The sequence below is a fragment of the Athene cunicularia genome, assembly GCF_003259725.1.
Source record: "Athene cunicularia isolate RWA chromosome 1 unlocalized genomic scaffold, athCun1 chr1_part1, whole genome shotgun sequence".
Taxonomy (NCBI): domain Eukaryota; kingdom Metazoa; phylum Chordata; class Aves; order Strigiformes; family Strigidae; genus Athene; species Athene cunicularia.
In genome coordinates this window covers 20,157,800-20,178,214 of record NW_020799091.1, presented here as the reverse complement: position 1 = coordinate 20,178,214, position 20,415 = coordinate 20,157,800, and the positions used below count along the sequence as shown (strand labels likewise).

At 38.0% G+C, this 20,415-nt stretch overlaps 1 protein-coding gene across 3 annotated transcripts in view; it reads left to right on the top strand.

Moving 5' to 3' along the window:
* The window catches only part of ATP8A2 (ATPase phospholipid transporting 8A2), a 311,681-nt gene that overhangs the window by 152,125 nt on the left and 139,141 nt on the right, over positions 1-20,415 (top strand). For all 3 annotated transcript variants that reach the window (XR_003398887.1, XM_026853409.1, XM_026853419.1), the window contains exons 26-27: positions 6,526-6,709; positions 10,856-10,966. Coding sequence is in view for 2 of the 3 variants with exons in the window: in XM_026853409.1 (XP_026709210.1) it covers positions 6,526-6,709; positions 10,856-10,966 (295 nt within the window). In the remaining variant the exon portion in view is untranslated. The remainder of the gene's footprint in view (positions 1-6,525; positions 6,710-10,855; positions 10,967-20,415) is intronic.

The window sequence follows — 20,415 nt, the reverse complement described above, 5'->3', positions numbered from 1 at the left end:
GAACTAGTTACATTCATCCCCCTTTACCTTGGTGGAGAGAAAAGAGCACTTCTAAGGGGAGAGGAGCTATACCCTTAAGGTAGGTGTCTGAAATAAGCCAGATGAATTGCACTCCAGGTTGCCTGTTTTGCTCCATTGACTATAAAAGGAATGTGGTGCTGTTGGTGCAGATAGAGTTGTCTTCATTGGAGGCACTTACATTTAGCTGGATGAATTCCTTTGTGATTTTTATGAACATTAAACTATCCATCAGTTCACTCAATGCTGCCTTCAAAGTTGTAAGTACTGCACCAGAACCAGTGCTTGTGAAATTATGGTTGTTTAGTGGGTGAAGGAGATTCACTTGGTAAATGAAAAACATTAGATGTGATGTGTATTTTGAGTTGATAAAATGTGTGTGTGCTTTTGGTCACTCTTCTGTGTGGCTTACTGTATCACTATGTCTATCCAAGATATCTTGGAGCATCATTACTGTAATTCAAGACCAGTCCTTGTTTGGATGACACATGGTTGAAATCTGCACTTTCGTGTGTGTCAGGATATATCAATGTATATTTAAAAACTGTTCAGTATGATGTCATGGTAACTTTCCTTCCTTTATGAGCATTACTTTCAGTGGGGTATTAATTTCTCTTGCTTTTTTTTTCCTGGGGACCAGTGCATACCCTTAAATGTCAATATTAGAGTTGAGAGCTATCAATTTCTGGGCTCTCATCCTGGAGATGAGGTCACTGAGCATTTTGAAGTAGTAGTGTATTTTATGATAGTACAGGGTAAAGTCATGTTCACTGCAGTAAAGGTAGGCTCTTAAGGGCCCCTTATGTTGCATTAACAAGGCATTTCAAGGAAGTAGAATATCAAATTAACGTTTTATGTTAAAGACATTAATGTCTTTGTGCTTAATCCCAGTTACAGCGTGGAAGCAGAAGGAGGTAATACTTGAAACAGCTTCCTGCCTTGCCTTCCTGTTGTCACAAGTTCACATTAAAAATTTAAAAGTGTGGGTAAGGATGTCTTAAAAGAGTATTTTGTATTGAATTAGGGGTGGGGGAAGTTTGCAATCTTCAACAGAAATGCTCATTATTTTTGGAGAGGGGACCACAAACAAAAAATTTGCAAAAAACCCAACACATGTAGGCAGAACACAGTGCTGAGATGTGGTATCAAGCGGTGCCTTGCCCAAGTGTGGAAGAGCTTGTGGGGCTGATTTCTCTTCACGGCCATGTAAGGTGCTCTGGATATAAACTGATCTCTTATAAATTATCTAATCTTTTTCTGCTTATGTCTTATAAAAGGACTCCAATAAAGTTTACTTATCTTGTTCTTTATTAATCCCGTCTCTCTTTGTATACAGTTCATAGCCTCAGTCGCTAGTCCTCTGGCAGAACCCTGTCTTCATTGGGTCCTTTAGACTTGAATGCAGTAAATGAAACTAAGCATTTTCTGAAATGCTGCAGTTTTTTCCCATCTGTGGTTTAGGTCTATATACTTTGAAGCATCTGCAATGATGCAGTTGTAGTTTAAGGCCTTTGTAAGAAGTATTATTTACAATAGCTGTCAGTTGCTCTCATGCATCTGTAACTGCAGTAAATACAGATAGGCCCAGGGACAACTAAGAAACTGTTTCTCACTTCCCCCTGATAGTATCTTGTGCAGTGTAGCTGACCTGTGTCTCACAGGACTAGTTGTGCTCATTGTGTCCTTCCCATCCCATTTGTGACTGCATCTATCTTGATATATTAGATGGAGTCGGGGAATAAGAGAGATAACTGCCTTGCCAGATTACAAAAGGTGCAGTAGAGGAATTCATTGATTTAAATCAGTTGCAGTATATTGAAAATTGAAGTTAAAGCTCTATTGTATTGCTTTGCTTGGTTAAAATGGATTTTTTAAATGTTTTGCTTTTACTTTGAGATTTTAAGAATTTTGCTACCAAAGTGTGTTTCTAAATAAAATGTTTGATAATTATTTTTGAGAATATCACCACTTCACTGGATTTTTTTTTTTTTGGTGTGTATAAAATCTTTCAGTGAAAGATGACAGCTGATTCAAATTTGTGAATTGCTTTGGTTGTCCCATAAGTACTCCTGATGAAAAAAAATTGAACTGGAATATCCTCCATCTGTGTCTGAATTTTCTCCTTAAAGAAATAAAGCAAGCCTGAGCAAACCTTTCAACAAAGTGCTGAGTAGAATCATAGAATATCTCAAGTTGAAAGGGACCCATAAGGATCATAAAGTCCAGCTCCCTACTCCTTGCAGGACTACCTAAGCCTAAACCATGTGAGTAGAACTTTTCTGAACAGACAAAAATGTATCAGGTAGGAAGTTTGCTCATAAATATGTGTACCCAGTGGAAAAGCAAATGCAGACTGAAGGATTAAAGCCATTGGGAGCTGATCAGCAGAAGTCAGTAGGAAGCCATTTACAACATCCTCTGTGGAAATCAGCTGGGCTACTGCTTTGTGAGGTTTTTTTCTTGAGGTTTCTCAAAGTACAAGCGGGACCTTAAATCCATAAGGAAACTATGGAAGGAGACAGGAGTGAGTAGTTTGCAGATAATTACTTACTTTATTGTTACTATCAGTAAGTACTTTGAGTGACCTGAGGATAATTAGGTCCATATCTTTCTGAGGGTCCCTGGCTCTGGGCTGCATGTCTGTCTCAGCTTCTTCCCAAGCTATAGTGCTTTGTGCCTTTTCTTGCTTCCACCCATCCTGTGACAGAGGAAAGCAATATGATACCAACGCATTGGTCTTTTCATTCAGGATGGAAGCTGCTTTCTATATTAATCTGTTAAAGATGCTGATAAAGACTAACCAGGTTTGAGACTGAGTAGAACCTTCATTTTTACATATTGGCTTTTAGCCTCTCAAGAGCAAGTCTACTTCAAGGGACTCCCAGAGGTGGGCAAGTAGCAGGTCTGCTGTATGGCTGACACTTTATGCATTCCTTCCATCATCCTTGATCACTTCATATTGCACAGCCAAATGTTGAATGCTAAACACTTTGTAAAGCTACAGTCCTGACCCTAGACTCTCTGCTGCCTGAGCAGGTTAAATTCAGATTATCAAGGAAGCAGTTTGAGCAAGAATCTGAAGATTTGATCCAGTAGCTATAATTGTGGCATTTGAAACCTGACTCTTTTTTTTTTCCCCAGGAGTATGCCTAAAAAGAGATTCATTCTAGACTAAGTTGATTGTATCTGTTGTCAAAGATGCTTTTGAGCAGAGACAGTAAAGAATTTATGTATTTAAAAAAAATGAACTCTTTTGAGTTCTACTCTAAAAATTTTTATAAAGAAGCATTGCTGTTTGACCAGTGAATGAATACATGAGTAATCAGAAGATTTTGATGCAACTAATGTTTTGCTCACATCTTAATTCTTATTTGGGTGTATGTCAAGGCAAGACTTAAATATTGATATTGCTGAAGTGAGCTCTGCAGTGAAAGCCAGAGAAGTTCCACCGAATGATAATCACCAATAGTTGTCTGTCACTGCAAAAATTTTCCCTGAAGTTGGCAGTTCTTGTGCTTGTGCTTTTTACTTTGAACTGATGCATTTGTCCAGGAATCTTTGTGAACTTGGGTATTCCTCCTGCCCTTCCAAGATATCACCTGGGGGAAGATGCAGGTTAATAGTGTTCTATGCTGTAATCTTCCAGTTATTCATGTAGACAGCCTATCAAATGTGCAGAAATGAACTGCAGCTCTGATCATCTGGCTAAGGGGATTAATGTCAGTTAATGCAGTGTGTTGGTACCAAATAGATTACATGAAACAGAGGATGTTTGGAAGCTGAGAGAGATTGTTGGAAGAGCAGAGGGAAGTAAAACCCCTCAGGAATTTACGAGGCATCTCAATTTGCAACTTCTGTAGTTAATGTAACACGTACAGCAAAACGTGTTCTCTGGAGTTTGGGGCTGTACTTGAGGGGGGGAGGGGGGGTGTGTCAAAGAGAATGCTTCCTATAAAGCTTGTGTTTATTCTAAACAACTATCATCATGTAGCACCTTGTACTGATAAATTTAATAATCTTAAACCAAGTGCAGAAATATTTCTTTTGTGTTTATGTCTCTAGTGTTTCCGGTAGCTCATTTAGCCATACTAGGCATATAAAGATGTTAGTCTTTAACTAGGCGTTCTATAATGGTGGGTTTAATTAACTTTTGTCATGAAATTAAAAGTATACTATATGTACATTATGTAGTAGTTGATAGAAGCGTTTATATTGAGGCATTTCATTGATTTAACCAATAATAAGTCATTAATGGTAAAATTGATTTAAAATCTGAAGCCACACCTATACTGCAGGCACAGAAGCGAATACAGGATGTATTAGCTTGTCTGACATGTTGCAGCTAAACTGCACTAGAACAAGTTCGAGCATCTCTGCCATATTCTGATCATGTGTGAAATGTCTGTAGACAAGCTGCTAGTTGAAATTACGGAATCAGAGATGCTGTTCACAGTCTGTCTTGTTTCATTCCCCTGTTACTTTAAGCGTATTTGAAACCTGGAACTTCTTGGCTATTTCTACTGCCATGTAACTGAAAAACTAGATGAATGCAGACTGGACTCCTGAGAGATGTGTATGACTGAGGAGGATGTTAGCAGATATGCATAGTGCTCAGCTGCAGTGAAGTAATTGCATGAGGGGAATGCCAAAAGTGTATGGTCCTGTGTGCTGGAGGTGCCCCTGGGGCTGGTAATGGGGGTCTGTGCACTTGTCAGTCCCATTCCTCCAGAACTGGCTTCAGGTTCCTCTGGAGTTCCCATTTTATGGCTTGAAGTTCTTGCTCATTCCTTATTCTGTGCTTTAGTATTTTATTATGTGAATATTAGGAGGCAGGGCAAAGAGAAGAGGGTGTATGTATGAGAGAAGCTAAAATTTGATGCAGCCTATATTCAGATCTGCTTTGTAATTACAAGCTGACATCTTTGATGCACCATAGGTTGGTTGTGTTGGGGTTTTGTGTTGGTAATTTAACTGGGGCCCTACAGTGCCAAGTGGTGTTTTCATTGCTGGGTAGTTGAGTGCTTAATAAATCTATCAAGTGGTATTAAATAAATGTTATGGCCAGTCAACTTTTTCCTGTTTTCAGCTTTTATTAACAGGACAGCTGCTAGACTTTTCAGGTGGTTTATTTCACATGTGAATTTTGAGTCCAGCAAATTTTTCTTAGGAACTCTTTCTCCCCCAATTACTCATCAAGTTATTTTAAGAGGTGATCAGCACTAAACAAAATCAAGGCCATAAAGCAAAATGCTGAACAAGATAATTCTGCTTTTTTTTGATCAGCATTAATCCAGCCGGGTGTATTAAAAGGCTATGTAAGTTGCTCCCACAGGATGTAGATTCTGGAAAAAATGCCATGTAAAAAGTCTGTCTCCCCCATTCTCCCCCTATTTTAATAGTAAAGCTTTTTGCTATCAGTTACATTATTTCAGTTGAGTGTTATGTGGCATATTTGAGATGTGGAAAAGTTTTGTCTAAAGCTTTATTTAAGGCAGTATAAAATAATTTGGAACTTTAAGTAAAACTGATGGGGAAAGGATTTTGGGTTGTTTGTACAGATGGGGTTAGAATGGAAATATTTAATCTACATGTAGGTATTTCCAGAATACCTCATATGATTTGGTAACTTGATCCACCTTTTCCATGAAAAAAGGGCATTTTGGGTGTCTTATCCAATTTAGTAACCTACTCATGAGTATTTTTCCACTCTGCCAGGTTTAGACTAGTTGAACTCTATTGAATTCCATGAATTTTTATTGAACTGGAACTGATGTAAAATGAGAGAAGGATCAGGTTAAAGTAACTACCAATAAGTGATAAGAATATTCAGATGTCATGGAGTCAGTGTTTTGGTTTTGAATTGGGACTCAATAAGATCATCACTGAAATCAGAGTTTCACCAGCATGCAAGGCATATCTGAGATCAGGCAAAGGCTTTATTCTTTCCGATCCTAACTGTTTAGTCTGAGATTTGAAAGATGTCCTGGCAAGTGGGGAAGTAAAGCTGGAGGAGAGTAAGGTAAGCCTGCAGTACCTTTTGCCAAACCATTGAAAATGTCTCTGGGTTTACTCTGTAGTTGTATTAGTGGTCGGTCTTCTCCTGGATGGAGATGCATTCTTGACAGACAGGGAAGCCTGAGGTGTTTATCTGTAAACCGTCGTAGTTGAAGAGGAAAATCCCTTCTCCATTGTTCCTAATATAACATCACTGGTGTATGCCAAAGTGTATCAGGTGGGGCTGGGGAAGGAAAACAAAGCTTTAACATCTTTCCTATCTATTTGGTATCTTTCATAAATATGAGCAAGTAGATAAATGTGAAACTATTTTTAAAGCTACTTTCTCCTTCTGAAATAGTCTGGCACAGGTTCTGAAGCGTAGTTGTTGAATAAAGAAACTTCCCAGCAACTGCCCTTTGATTACTTCTAAATGTAGATTACAGCTGTCCTTTTGAGAAAGGCACATAGCTCAGCATGTGAGAAACTGACACCTTTTTCTCTCCTTTTCAGAGTATCTCCTCTACAGAAGTCTGAAATAGTAGACATGGTCAAGAAACACGTCAATGCCATAACACTTGCCATTGGGGATGGTGCCAATGATGTAGGAATGATCCAGACAGCTCACGTTGGAGTGGGGATCAGTGGCAATGAGGGCATGCAGGCAACCAATTGCTCGGATTATGCTATTGCACAGGTCAGAGGCAAAAAGAACAACTGCCATGTTCTGTTGTCAGCAGTGCGTTGTGCGGCTGGGTAGTGCTTGATGGCTTCTCTTAGCCTTCAAGCCAGGAGCATCTCTGCTCGTTTCCTTTTCAAGGCAGCTGTCTGAAGCAGCTGTTGGGATGTATTTTGGGGATTCATTATTATGATTTTGTACTCTTCAGGGCAAAATTCCACCTCCCTTCATTCCTCCTGACAGCTGTGCAATGTCTTGGTTCTTCAGTAATCGGGGAGAAGCACTTTGTGATGCTTATGTTAACATGCTTTTGAGTGTAATGTCTGTTCATGCAAGCTCTTTTTTGTTATTATGAGTACACATTACAACCAGGTGTGTGAGTTTGGCTGTTCAGAAATTCTTATTTTGAGATGTTTCCTTCATTTGTATTCTCCCGACTCCCATAAGGTATCCAAGAATTTGTCACAGTTCTAGAGAGCTGTCCAGTGTTTTCATTTTAGATATGTTATGTTGCATGTTGAGTGAGTGCTCACAATCTTATCCCATCAAATTCAGCAATGATTACTTCAGCTAAAGAGGACAGTAAAAACCCTTTTCTGTTTTACTGAAGAAACCAAGATGTAGAATAAAGACTTAAAGAAATATAAGAAAGGAGGTGCTTCAGTTGCTGGACATCTTCTGAATGGTATTTACAGCTGAGGTGCTCTGTGTGTTTGAGACTGGTCACAGGCAAGAACAGATGGAGCTGACAGGAGAGATGATCCAGCGTTTCCTCTGTTCTGTGAGCATCACCTGAGGTTCCCTTCTGGCAGGGTGTAGGTAGATTTGCTCTACCAAGTGATATGAAATATTACTATCTTTTGATAGTTCCAGTAGAGAGTGAGGTTTTGAAAAGGCATGGGTAATGCTGCTGTTTGCACAGATAACTGTTTATTGTGTTCACCCTGCTGTGAAGCAAAGTGGCAGTCTTGTATTGCTGCTCTGTTCTGTGGTTGGGTGAAGCACTTGGTTTCAGGCTTGAATAACTGAGACCTTTCACCAAATTTATCTTCAAAATTTTAGGCTGTTTTATTGAGAGCTTATTCTGTCATAAACAGTACCATATTCCAAATACATAGTTTTATAGGAACTGCCATAATCATAAAGTCTGTGGTATCTTGTAATGTCTTCCTCATTAATTTCTATAGACTCACTATTGCTTCTGCTGTATAACTTAATTGAATGCTCTTTACTTAGACTTCCTCAGATCACTTATTACTTCCATTTTAATAAGTAAGCATAAGCAGTGAGAGTTTTGTCAATAGAGGACCCTACGCACTTAATTCCTGTTAATATCAGTAACATTAAACCAGAAGAAGTAATTCCATGTTTGTGTTGCTTCTGCATTAACTAAAACCCCTGTCTCTGAATTCAGTGTTAGAATGTGGAAGTGAGTTGCTCTTGGTTTAAATTCCAGTTAGGGAGTTACCAACAATAGCAATGAATCTTAATTCAATATGAAATAAAAGTTGATCACACCATCACAGAATTTTAACTTTCCAAAATTAGTCAAACACTGTGGAACTGCATTTTTTTTGTGATTGAGTAGAAGAGCTTTGTGCTGATTGGAAAACATACGAAGAAATCCCTCTTGTAAAGGAGACTAATACTGTATGGTAATATGTGTTTCAAAAAAAGTATTCAAAAGAAAAACTTGATCCCCATGAGGTGTATTTCTTTCAGTGGAGATATATAACTACCGCTAAAGCATTACTGTATGCACATGACTTGAAGTCAGAGTATGTTCTTGAGTAATTTAAGACAACCACTACAATGTAGCATCTCATGTTCAAATAGTATTTCAAATGCAGTGGTGCCAGAAGTAGGCGCTTAGGGAAGAGAAAGTCTCTATATAGACTTGTTGAGGATTCCAGGGGAAATCAAAGCATAAACTAAACAAAAATAAAAGGGCAACTTTTGTCTTCCTCTACTTCAAATAACTTCCACAGGTGTAAGGAGCATCTGTTTGAATCATCCTTTTCCCTTGAAATGATATTTTACTAGTGATCTATATTTAGAGAATTCTCTAATATAATGATAATAATCTAATGACCTGTTTAGGGAGACAGTAGGAGAATTGAATCACTTTTTCTCTCAGTAAAAGACTTTATTATCTTAACCCAGAGAGCATCTGGTGTCTAGGGACTGTTTCCTAACTAGGGAAACTTCTTAAACAAATTTTTATGCTTCATTGTTCTTCTTTGGGAAATTCGGCTTGCATTTTGAATGCATCTTCACTGTCCTAACACCCCAACATGGCATCATGTCATCCTTTAGTCAAGGTGGAGGGTATCTTTTTTAAAAGATAATCTCTGTAATAAAAAAAAGTTATGCTAGGGTTGATACAGAGGCAACTGTGAAAACTTACAGAATCTGTTTTGCAGGTAGGCTGGCCAGGTTCTTGTAATGTTCCCTTCAGATTTAAAACTCCATAAATACAGTAGTGTCCAAACAAGGGCAGTGTGGTAGAGTCCTATCCCTGCAGTTGCTCAGGTATGCCACTAGCTGTGCATTGCCTAATTGCAGTGACCAGCATCAAAACAAACTTAATTCCACGCTGCATCTCAAAAGGACATGTCTCCAGTGTGAACAGGCACAGACCTCTATTATTTAGGTTACAAATATCTTCCTTGCTTTGTTATGCAGTGCACTCACTTTCATGAGAGCACAGTTAAGAGAGCAGTTAATGGTAGGATTTGTCCTTGCCTTGAGCTCTAGAGAAGACCACATCTGAGATGGTGACACAGACTCAGCACAGAGAGAAGTTTTCAGGGTGTGTCTAGCTACTCTCTACAAGAGGTGTTTGGGGTGACTTGTTAGGACTGCTGATGTGTTTTGTCAGGGAATTTTGATGAGGAAAGTTATAGCTGTGCTGCATATTAACTGAGGCATTGGGTGTCTGGTAGGTCAGCTGCTCTTTTGTGAGTGTCCCACTTCCAGTCCTGACCAAGTTGGGCAGAGACTGAACCATGAAGCATGGTTCACTTCTATTTTCTCCTTTCTTGCTGGCATACCCTGACAAATCTGAGTTGCTGATGCATGGGAGAGAGGCTGTTCTTACAGGATTTGTGATTCAGTGATTTCAGTGCCGCAAATCATGAGAGCAGAGCTATCTCATGATAGTCCTAATTCATTACTGTAGCTTTCAATTTCAAGTAAGTTTTGGTTAAAATAAATTATCTAGAATCTAAACTTTAGAAGTCAAGCTCTGCCTATCAGTCAAGTCACTTTGTGGAAAAGGAAGGAAAGGAGATAATGGTCACACCTGAGTGTCCAAGAACCCTATAGGTACACACATGCTGAATGGTAAATCTAGTCACCAGTTTAAGCTGTCTGTGACTGGACAAAAAAGGAATGCTGCAGGCCACAAAAAAGTTCACTGACAAAGCCAAGACTAGAAAATTATACGTTTCCTAGGCTGCATTGTGAGACTACTTCTGTAAAAGTCCATTCTCAAAACTGGTGAACTGAGAAGCTGTAGCTGTGGTTCAGACTAGCATTTAAAGGTATCCATTTTTACAAGATTCATTTACTTGCTCTTTTTGGCAAATGCTCCTTTTTTCTTTATACAGTATTTTAGGTGCTTTGTATAACACATGATTGCATACATTTTGTGGGCTGAAAATGTTAATGTAAGCATTCTCTGTGAAAGACTCTATGCATATATTTTTCCACTTGTGTTCCACCCTTGTGCATTTTATTTCTGCTCGACAGTTCTAATTACCAGACTGTACATTTAACACAGTGAACCTTGCAAGCTCTCAAACACAGGAATCTTCTTTGACCATGAACTTGAGAGTTCACATTTATATTCAATACACAGGGCTATATTATGTTAACTTTGCTTGATTTTGCTATCAGGATAGTAATACTAATTGAAGACTTCTTGATGTTTAAAGCCAGTGAAGACCAGTTAAAAACATTCAGAGGTTCTATTACAAAAAAGGCTTTTCCTGTAAATATTGTTGGTTTTTGCCTGTATGTTCTGTGAAGCTATTTAAATATTGTGCTTGAAGAACAGCTCTCATAGCTGATAGGAGGTTTTTTTCTGAGGGCTGAGGTTTACTTTAGGAATTTTTTTTAAGAGTTCTTCATATATGTAGAAACCTGTTTTCTCTCTTCCAGTTTTCCTACTTGGAGAAGCTGTTGTTGGTCCATGGAGCTTGGAGTTACAATCGAGTAACCAAGTGTATACTGTATTGCTTCTACAAGAATGTGGTTTTATATATTATTGAGGTAAGAGGAACTAAATTTGAGTCTTACTGTTGCTTACTCCTCAAGTCATCTCTTAAAAACTCATCTGCATTGATTGAGGTGAAAGGAGTGATTATTTTTTTTTTAATTTTTTTTCCCTTTTTCCATGTTTAACAACTTAAAAATTTTGTTTCCTTTCTCAGATTAAGTTAGTTCACTTGGATCTTTTAATGTTTGCAAAAGGAAATCTGAAGGCTTCAGTACAGTTGAAGCCTTGGATATAACATGTCAGGGACAAAGTTCATTCCTTCTCCACAAATGTCCTTATTGAAAGCTGCTTTGTATTCATGGAAACTTTTCAACTAGTTCTTATAAATATAAAACTTGAATTTGGGGCTAGAATTAAATCAAAAGTTCATTTAATAGAATGGGGAAGAACTCTATAGACAGATAAATTAGGCAAGAATTACAGCTGTTGCTTCAAAATTGTAAAGGCTGTAGATGGAACTGAAATTAGCTTGCACTGATTTTTGGAAAGAAAGGACATAATTTTGCCCTACAATGCTGATTAAATTATAAAATTAATCAGGTTGATTTAATAATATTTAAATGTAGCTAAATGTGTTGTGAAAAACTAATTGCCTGAAGATGTTAAGTAGTGAAACTGGGTTTTAAAGAGGGCTGAATACTATTATGAACATTAATACGTTGCATTTCAGCCTGCATAAATAGTTCTTGTGCTTCAGGATGTGGTCTTGAGTCTAAGAAGGATCAGGAAGGGTTTCTTACTGTGTGCTGTTGCCTGTTAAACACACAAGGAAATTACTCAAGTGACCAATCTCTTGTTCCAAGTGGTCACTTGGTACAGCAATTTCCACATTGTTCATCAGTTTTATTTATATGTGTCTGTGCATATATTAGGTTTTCTGTTTTGTTTTACAATTTCGTTTTACAATTAAGTAGACTTGAATGAGGTTAACAGATAAGCAAGTTAGAACATTTAGAACTAGGCAGCTAGTTACATTGGTTACAGGACATATTAATGTTTTAATATTCAGTGAATCATATCATGGTTAGTGTGTGTATAGCTGATCCCTGAGGGTCTCATCATCTTTTATGCAGGATATTAGGCTTTTAGAGAACAAACATTCTCCACTAACTTGTTCTATTTTTCCTGTGCTACCTATTGCTGAATTAGCTGTTGGCTATTATGCTTTCAACACAGATTTGTCTGTTTACTGCGGGAGAGTTAAAATATGTCATCAAAATAATGGCAGTGTTTTGCTGTAATGACTGAGAGAAGGATGATTGAATGATATACAGTATGCTAGATTTGTGAAATAACATAAGGAGTTGATTTTATCATAAAATTTAAGCATACATATCTTGACTGTGTTCCAATTATTTCACCAGATTTTTAGCCAAATTTAAATCCGTGTTCCTGAGATTTTACAGGTGTGTTCTCATCCTAGTGTAGAAGCCACTTTCACAGCTCTGAGACATATTTAGCACATAACTATTTAAGTTTTGGTTCATATTTTACTTTATGAAATAGTCCTTAATTTGACTTGGGCTGTTTATAACTCATGTTTTTAGTAAGAAATTTAGGTGTTGTTGGAGAGAACAATTATAATAATTATTGCGGAAAAGAAATAAATAATTTAAAGAATTTTTCTAGTGCTTTTCTTACTCAGCATGGGAATTGTTCAGAAAATGCCTAACAGCTTCATGATTGCCTTTTAGGATATTTTTCTCCATTTCAAAATTAGTTTTGAAAGTCTTGCTTCTTGCCCATTGTAGCACTGTGTGTCTTTGCTTCATTTACCATAGTCTGACAAGTAAATTAAGGTCTGTATCAAATGTTATATGGGTAAATTATGCCTTCCCATGTGAGCAGCTGCAGAGGAGGCTGAAGACAGGTGAAGGCCTCCAGGACCTCCAGCCTGAGGTAGCTCAATCATCTTACCATAGGGAGGAATTTTATTAGCTACAGATATCACTGTATCATATATAAAAAGCAAGTCTGCTCTGAGAATATGAAGTCAGATGTTGTCTTCACTGTATTAGTCTGTGTTGAGTTCTTTCTGCATACTGTACTGAGGCAAATGAGCTTTTGTGTCTCGTGATGTTCTTGACCAAGGGTGGGAGTCAGTTCCATCTAACACCTAGCCACCGAAAAATGTGCAACAAGCTTCAGCCCTGTGTGTACGTTACCCCTCTGTGCCCGTGCTGCATAGAAGTATGGAGAATGTTTAAGGCTTAAAGTAGGTAAAGTGACAAAAGAAATCTTGTAGACTTGCAGCAGTGGGAATTGCTCAGTTTGGTTTTACTTCTCCATTGAGTTTGCTTTAGCAGTGGCCTTAAGGAACTTCTGTTCCAAAACTGTATAAAACTAGCCAAATTGTCTGGAAACTGGAGACACAAATTCTGGTATCCTGGGGATGCAGGGGAGAGAGAGAAGAGTTCTCTAATTCCCTTCATAGCTTCACACAAAGAAAACTGAGTTGTTTTGTATTTCTGCTGTGAGGCTTGGGAGCACTGATCAATTTGTGGTATGGAGTGATGCTCATCAAAGAGAAGCTCCATGAGGGAATAAATCCTTCAACTTGAGAGGACGGTAGTTGAGTGCCCAGCACTCCTGCACTGTTGCCTGTGCATATGGTATGTTTATGATTTGTTTCCCAATGCTCTGGACAAGTTTAATATTTACCTATACTTTCTGCTTGGATGTGTGGTATATGGGGAATATTCTTTTAGCATAGTAATGAAAAAGGGATTTGAACTTGAACTACTTTCAAAGTTAATCTTCTAAAGAATTGTGCTGAGTAAATATTTATAGAGTTGAATCAAAAAGCACCAGTGAATATGACTGTAAGTTTTACCTTTGTTACTGTATCTGTTTTATTTCAATGAAGCTTCAACACCTGAGGAATAAGTATAGTAAGCCTTATGTAAATGAATTTTGCAGCAGTGAAGCACTGGGGCTCCTCATAACTTTTATTCCCTGATACTTTCCAAATATTGGAGAGAAATAAGAGATGGTATTTAGGATTAGCACACAGAACATCTGGACCAACTTGCAGAGGCACACATTAAGATTAAACATAAGTTAATTAAATAATGGTAAATGCTAGAGAAGAGTAGATTGCTGTTTCCTTTCCTAGCATCCCAACATTGGTATATTAAAACCTGTAATACACTTAGAAGTTCATCCTGATGCCAATCGCTCTTATACCAGGAGGATCTGAACTGTGGCATCTTTGAAACATTAAATTTCATCATCTTTCCTTCAGCTTCTGGGAAAAGTGGGAATTAAAATACAGAATTTGGGATTTGGTGGGAAGTGTACTCGGGTGACTGGTGTCATGGACTTTGCTCCAAAGAGGTGCTATTGGGTTAAGGCTGGTGCCTACCTTATTGCAATGGCCGATTCTCTGTGGAGACAGAGTCTCCAGAAAATGTGTTTTCCGCTGCTTTGACAATGACTAAAATATGTGCCCATATTGGGGCAATTTCATGCAGCTAGACAGCTAATATAGCAGAAGGCAGGCCTTGTAGTCTAGTGATTGCAGGGGAAATGGAGACAAGAGTGTATTTTACCTCTTCCTTGATTAGGCCTTCCTAAGTTGTTTGGTGTTTTTTTTGGGCTTGTTTTTTTTTTGTTTGTTTTTTTTTTTTTTAAGAGCTGAATTTTAAGTCATCAAAGTGATAAAGCTCAGTGAAGTCTGAGAAAATTCGGAGTAACAGCTGGAAACTCGATGTTTCTCTCCTTCCTCTGACCTGATCTCGCTTTCCTTTTGCATTTCCTTATCATCATGCTCCTGCCATTTCTCTTAATTTCCCCTCTTGATTTTTGAAAATACAAACCCCAGTAAAATATAAATCAGAAGCAGAAAAAGAAGTGGGTCCTGGCAAGTCAAGTCCTTTCAGTGTGATTCTTGAGCCCTTGCATATCACTGCTGTCAAGCTTTTTCAGGGTGTCAAGTTGGGATTCCTGCACTTATGCTCTCACTTATCAGCAGAGGGGTGCAAAATCAAGCCTTTCCATCTACAGAGCTGGTTGACAGATTAATTGGTGCCACTTTCCCACTCTGACTGGCCCTGCTGGGTCTGTCTTACCAGTGGCAAGGCTATCTACATAGAAAGCTGCGCAAATGGCTTCAGGGATGAAATGTAAATGTGAAGCTCCCTTTTTGGTGTCCATTTCTGTATTTCCCATGTCTGGCTGTAGTAGCAGTGTGCACTAAAGCTGTTACTGAGGAAAGTCAATCTTTCGGCATCATTCTGAAGCAGAAGGTTAGTGACAGGGTTCTCGCTTTTACAGATGTGCAGACAAATACCTGGGCATCATTACAACATGCCATCTTATTTAATTATTTATGTAGTTGGCTTTAAACTGAGTAGTGAAACAAAAGATCTGTTTCACATCTGCTGAGCAGATATATTTCACTGGAGATGATATGAAGTTGACCTGATGATATCAGAGCTTTGAAATACAGCCCATTTCAAATGTAAAAGAATATAGGAATGTTGCTTTCATGTCATGCTTGGAGAAGTAGAAACACAGCAAGATCAAAGGCAGTATCAGAAATACCAGGTAAGAGTTCAAGGCATTTGGGAATGGTTCTGTGGAAACAGTAGCATGGAAGATAGCTATCAGACCAAGACAGTGTGCAGGAAAAATGTGCTCAGTATTTCACTGGTGCATGTTGTTTATCTGGAACGTACTTAATATGAAGTGCTCTTGTATTATATATTGCAGGCTGTGGGGGGGAGGCGGGGGAATAGATAGTCCCTTTGTCAAGGTCTGGCAGTATAGGGCCATGACAGAGAAATGAATGGCAAGTGGTAAGGGGTAAGTGTAGTATTCATACCCTGACACTGCATTGTTTTCTTTTTTTGCCTTAAGAATCCAGAGATAGGTTTTAAGTCCAGATTGGAAAGCTTTTCTTTTGTGGAGTCTGAGAGGGAAATCTTACATGTGAGCAATGTTAGACAAGATAAATGTACTAAAGAACAAAACCCAGGATCATAGTTTCTCTTTTAGAGTTGAATTTTAAAGTCTTAAAAGCTCTGAGTAAACACAATGCCTAGATAAACATGCTTTCAAAAAAGTGGTGATTTTTGTGACTCCAGCAAGGGCTGGTAGTAAGAGCTGTGAAGTGCTCAACACACTCTTAGTGGTCACCACTTCAGAATAGCCGATAGCACAAGCTGTGAAAGCGCGGGTGAAATGTTGTTGCTTGAGACCTTTTATTTCTTTTTCCTGTTTTCATGCTTTCCTGTCAAACACAACAGGAATTTTTAAAAATATGAAAAGCAGACATTGGAATTTTAGCCCTCTTATCAGAATGGCATGCAGAATTGATTTTATTTGATATGATACTAAAAAATATACAGCTCTAATACTTCTTATATGTGATTTATGTAATCTGACTTTTACCTACATCCCTGTGCTTTCTGTTTCCAATTGACTTTGCAACTCTGAGGGCACACCCAGGCAATAGAAAACCTGAAGCATGGGGATTTTTGCAATGAGTTGAGGACTGAAGTGCAGTAAGTGTTATAAAAAGCAGCTTTGTTAAAAGAGCAGTATTTTCTCTGTGTTAAGCATAAGAACATCTGATTTTAAGATTCTCTAACAGGGTAACAAAAATACAGGTAGCTAGCTGTCTTGTCATGCTTATGTATTCAAATTACTGTTGCCTGTTCAAATACTTCAAATGCAGTAGGCGTTTAGTAGTTGTTGCTTCCATGTGCACATATATGCATTGATGTGGTAAGCTTGTAACTTGTAATGCTGTATCATGATGAAGCAAAACAGGAATGTTTGTGTGATTTTCATTTTTATGTAATTTGGATATCTGGCTTTTGAATTCTCACAAATATATGCACATCCTGAATAAGTAACTTGTTCTGTGTGGACAGGTGCTTTCATATAGGCAAAAGGTGGGATTCAGTGTCCTTAAGATTTTTCAGGTGTAAAATTAGGTGCTTGAGAGAAACCTAAGTAGTGTCTATGTAGATGGTGTTTATGGATGCTGTGGGGTCATGGAGAGCAGTATGGGGCTGACAGGTGTGCCACGGGACCTGCCAAAGACCTTCACCTGTCTGAAGCAGCAACAGCATTACTAGTACCAAGAGGTCTGTGTTGAGGTTACTGAATCCTGTCAAGAAGGTGAAGGAATCTTTTTGTCGTTGTTCTTGTTGTTCCTTTGGTTTTGAAACATGTAAGAAAGGAATCCAAACCCCTAGCTTGGGTAACATCAATCAATTCCAAAAGTGCAGAATATTTATTAAATTTTTAGTATGGTACTTGTAGACCTGGAAAGCACAATAATCATCACGGTGTGAGAAGAAAAGCATGTGAGTCTCAGCACTGTCTCTTGATAATTTAGGGGAAAACAGGTTTAATGTGTGCTTATTTCTGTCTTGCACTGTTTCTTATCAGCCTTGTACACAGGTTAATATGCAGAAGTAGACCTCAGGCAGCATAGAACGTTATCACTTGCTTGCCCACCAGAAAAGCTAATTGTAGGCTCCAATTCAAGAAAAGATTTTTTATTTTTTTTTTTAGCAGCAATAGTTACAGAAAACAGATCCTGTAAATAGCCTGCCAAACCTCTTGGAATATTATAAAATACAGTTGGCCAACCTAATCCAGAATTGTCGAGGTACTGCTTTTCTCTTTGTCCTTAAAAATACATCCTGATTCTTCCAGCTGAAGAATGCCTATTTTATATTGCTATCACTGATAATCTGGTCCATATTTCAACCCCTCTTGTTGTCTGTAGAAGTTCAGAAATTGTGGATAGGGTAGTTTCATCAACTTCATTTTGATTGACTTGTTTTTTGGATTTATAATTGACAATCACAAAAGTTTCCAGGAAATCAGTCACAAAGATAGTCATACTAATTTTCCTTTCTTTTTTAGTGCTATACAGTGTGCAGTGAATCATTAGAGAGGTCCATATTTCCTGAAAACCAGATTGACTCAACTATTAAACAGCTGGTTTTGAATCTTTTCCAATCATTTTCAAATGTGATGAAAATGAGTACCAGCATTATTCTGACTTCTTATGAACACTGACTTGATTACACCCTACAACCAACAGAGCTTATAACTTTAAAATATTTCAGATATTCTAAATGATAATTTAGGTTCCTTAGTGTGGTCTCAAAATTTCTAGGTGAAACACCTACAGGATTCAATATATGCTGCAATAGAGTACTTGAAGAGATCTACTGTGATATTTTACTGAGCAGATAACATTCAGAGTGCCTGGATCAATTTTTTTTGTGTATTTATATACATAAGGGGTATATGACAGGCACTGAGATTTTTTTTCTCTGTAAAATATATGCTTAATTTGGTGTGAAAAATCTTAATTTTGTGTTTGGAGAGCTTATAAGTAGTAATTCTGTTGTCTAAATTTGAGGCCATTAAATGTGAAACATTAGCCATCTTTTGAGCAAGGTGTTCATCGAAGCCAGAGTTCTCTCATCAGTAAATGTTTTTATAGTTTAACTGTCACCAAAGAAAATGCAAATTGATGGTTAGAAGGGCGATAACCTAACGTGAGGAATCTTTTAAAAGGGAAGCTAAACCTGTATTATAAAAGATAGGAAAACCCAAACCTAGGATTGTTTTCATCAAACAAAACCATCTTTGAAATTCAACAATTTGCCATTCTTGATTTCAACCCCACTTTCTTTCCAAAAGCTAAAAGTTTTCATATGAAATGTAACTCCTCTGTTGGCTTTGAATATTGGCTTGAAAAACATTGACCACTCTGAATTCGTAATAGTGGGTAACCCACTGCTTTAATAAAAATAAAGGGGAATGCATCCTGCTTTTCCATGCACCTAGCCCAATTCAATGCATATGGCATTACTTGTGGGTACAAATTTGTATCTGTTAAGAGTACAAATAAGCTTTATCGGGGAATAACTTGTGCTTAAGACATTCATGCAGAATTTAGGAATATATGCTGTACTGCACTGAAGGGGGTAATGTTGAGATGCATATATGGTAATACAACTCTTTAAATATAACCTTTGGGCTGGTACTGCTTTTCTTTATATCTGGCCTATGCCCCTATAAATAGACTTCCTTTAGTAGAGACATTCCTGTTTTACATGGGAATAACTGATAGCAGAGTAAGGTCCTGTGCATATTTTATGTATGAAGAAGTGGTTTTGTCTGTTGTGACTTTTACTAGACAAGAAGCCATGGGGCTGGCATCTTGAAGGTGTGAGGGTTTCTTCTTTATCACCTGTACCTCGTGACTCTAAATAGCTCTGTTCAAAGTGCAGTTCTACAGCAATGTACTTATATTTGATAATAAGAATGATCGCAAATTAGGCTATGTTTTGCCAAAGAGGAGTTGGTGGTAGACCCTGGCCCCAGTGACTGCTGGCAAATCAGAACAGAGTTTAGTACTCTGGTTTAGAAGCTGTGTTAAAATGCCCCATAGTGTTCTGTAACTTAATGCAACTTGGAAGACTTTAGTCTTACAGGGGAGAGAAAAGCAGTATTACCTTTACTCAATTAGCTGTGTCTGCTGCAGTTAAACTCAGATGTTATCCTGGTATTTAAAAGCACTACTTAGCCTGGGTGTGAGGAGGATTTTGCGGTTCTTTTCGCATAGCTCTTTGTAAAGCATTTTTAGGTAGTGCCAGAGTTTGGAAGTGTTGCGGACAAGGTGTAGTACTGATTCATGAGTCATGCTGTTGTGCCATTTCACAAAATCCTTTAACTTTTTAATTAAGCCGAAAGTACTCTGAAATTTAATTTGGAGCCTACTTCTGGAAATCTGTGGTGACTTGTCTGTGAACAGTCCCACTGAAGTCACTGAACAGTAATTGCATTTCCTACTTTCCTGGCAGTTCTTTGGAATAAAATGAGTGTATTTGTTCCAGACCATGTGCTAAGATGTGGTTTGTTTTTGTGTGTTTGTGATCAAGAAGTGTGCTCATTTTTTTTGGGCTGTTTTCACTTGTCTGAACTGAATAGAAGTCTGCCTGGCTACCAGCTTACCAGCCCAGCAGTAAAGTCAGACTATATGGCTTGATATTTTTTGAGCATAATTAACTTGTTCATAACACTAAAATGTTTTATTTCGGTGTTCAGTTCAATCATCTTGCAGCATTTGACTAATACTTTGTCTCTTTGTTCTTGGAAAGTTGAGCAAAAAAGACATCCTTATCCAAGCTGCTGTCCAACAGCAGTATTGTCAGCTTCGCTGTTCTAGTTGTTAGGGGCATTTCTCTGTTATGGTTGGAGGCACCACTGGAGTCATACGTTTCTAAGGTCTATATTTTCTAGTGTAGTACAGGTGCATGCAGTTGATAACTTACTGACAATGCTGCTTCACACACAACTACAAAAACCTTCTGAACAGTAGCTCAGGAAAGTGGTGTCACCAGATTTTTTTGAATATAGAATTTATTTCTTTCCAGAATTTGCATTATGAACTGAGCCGATGCTG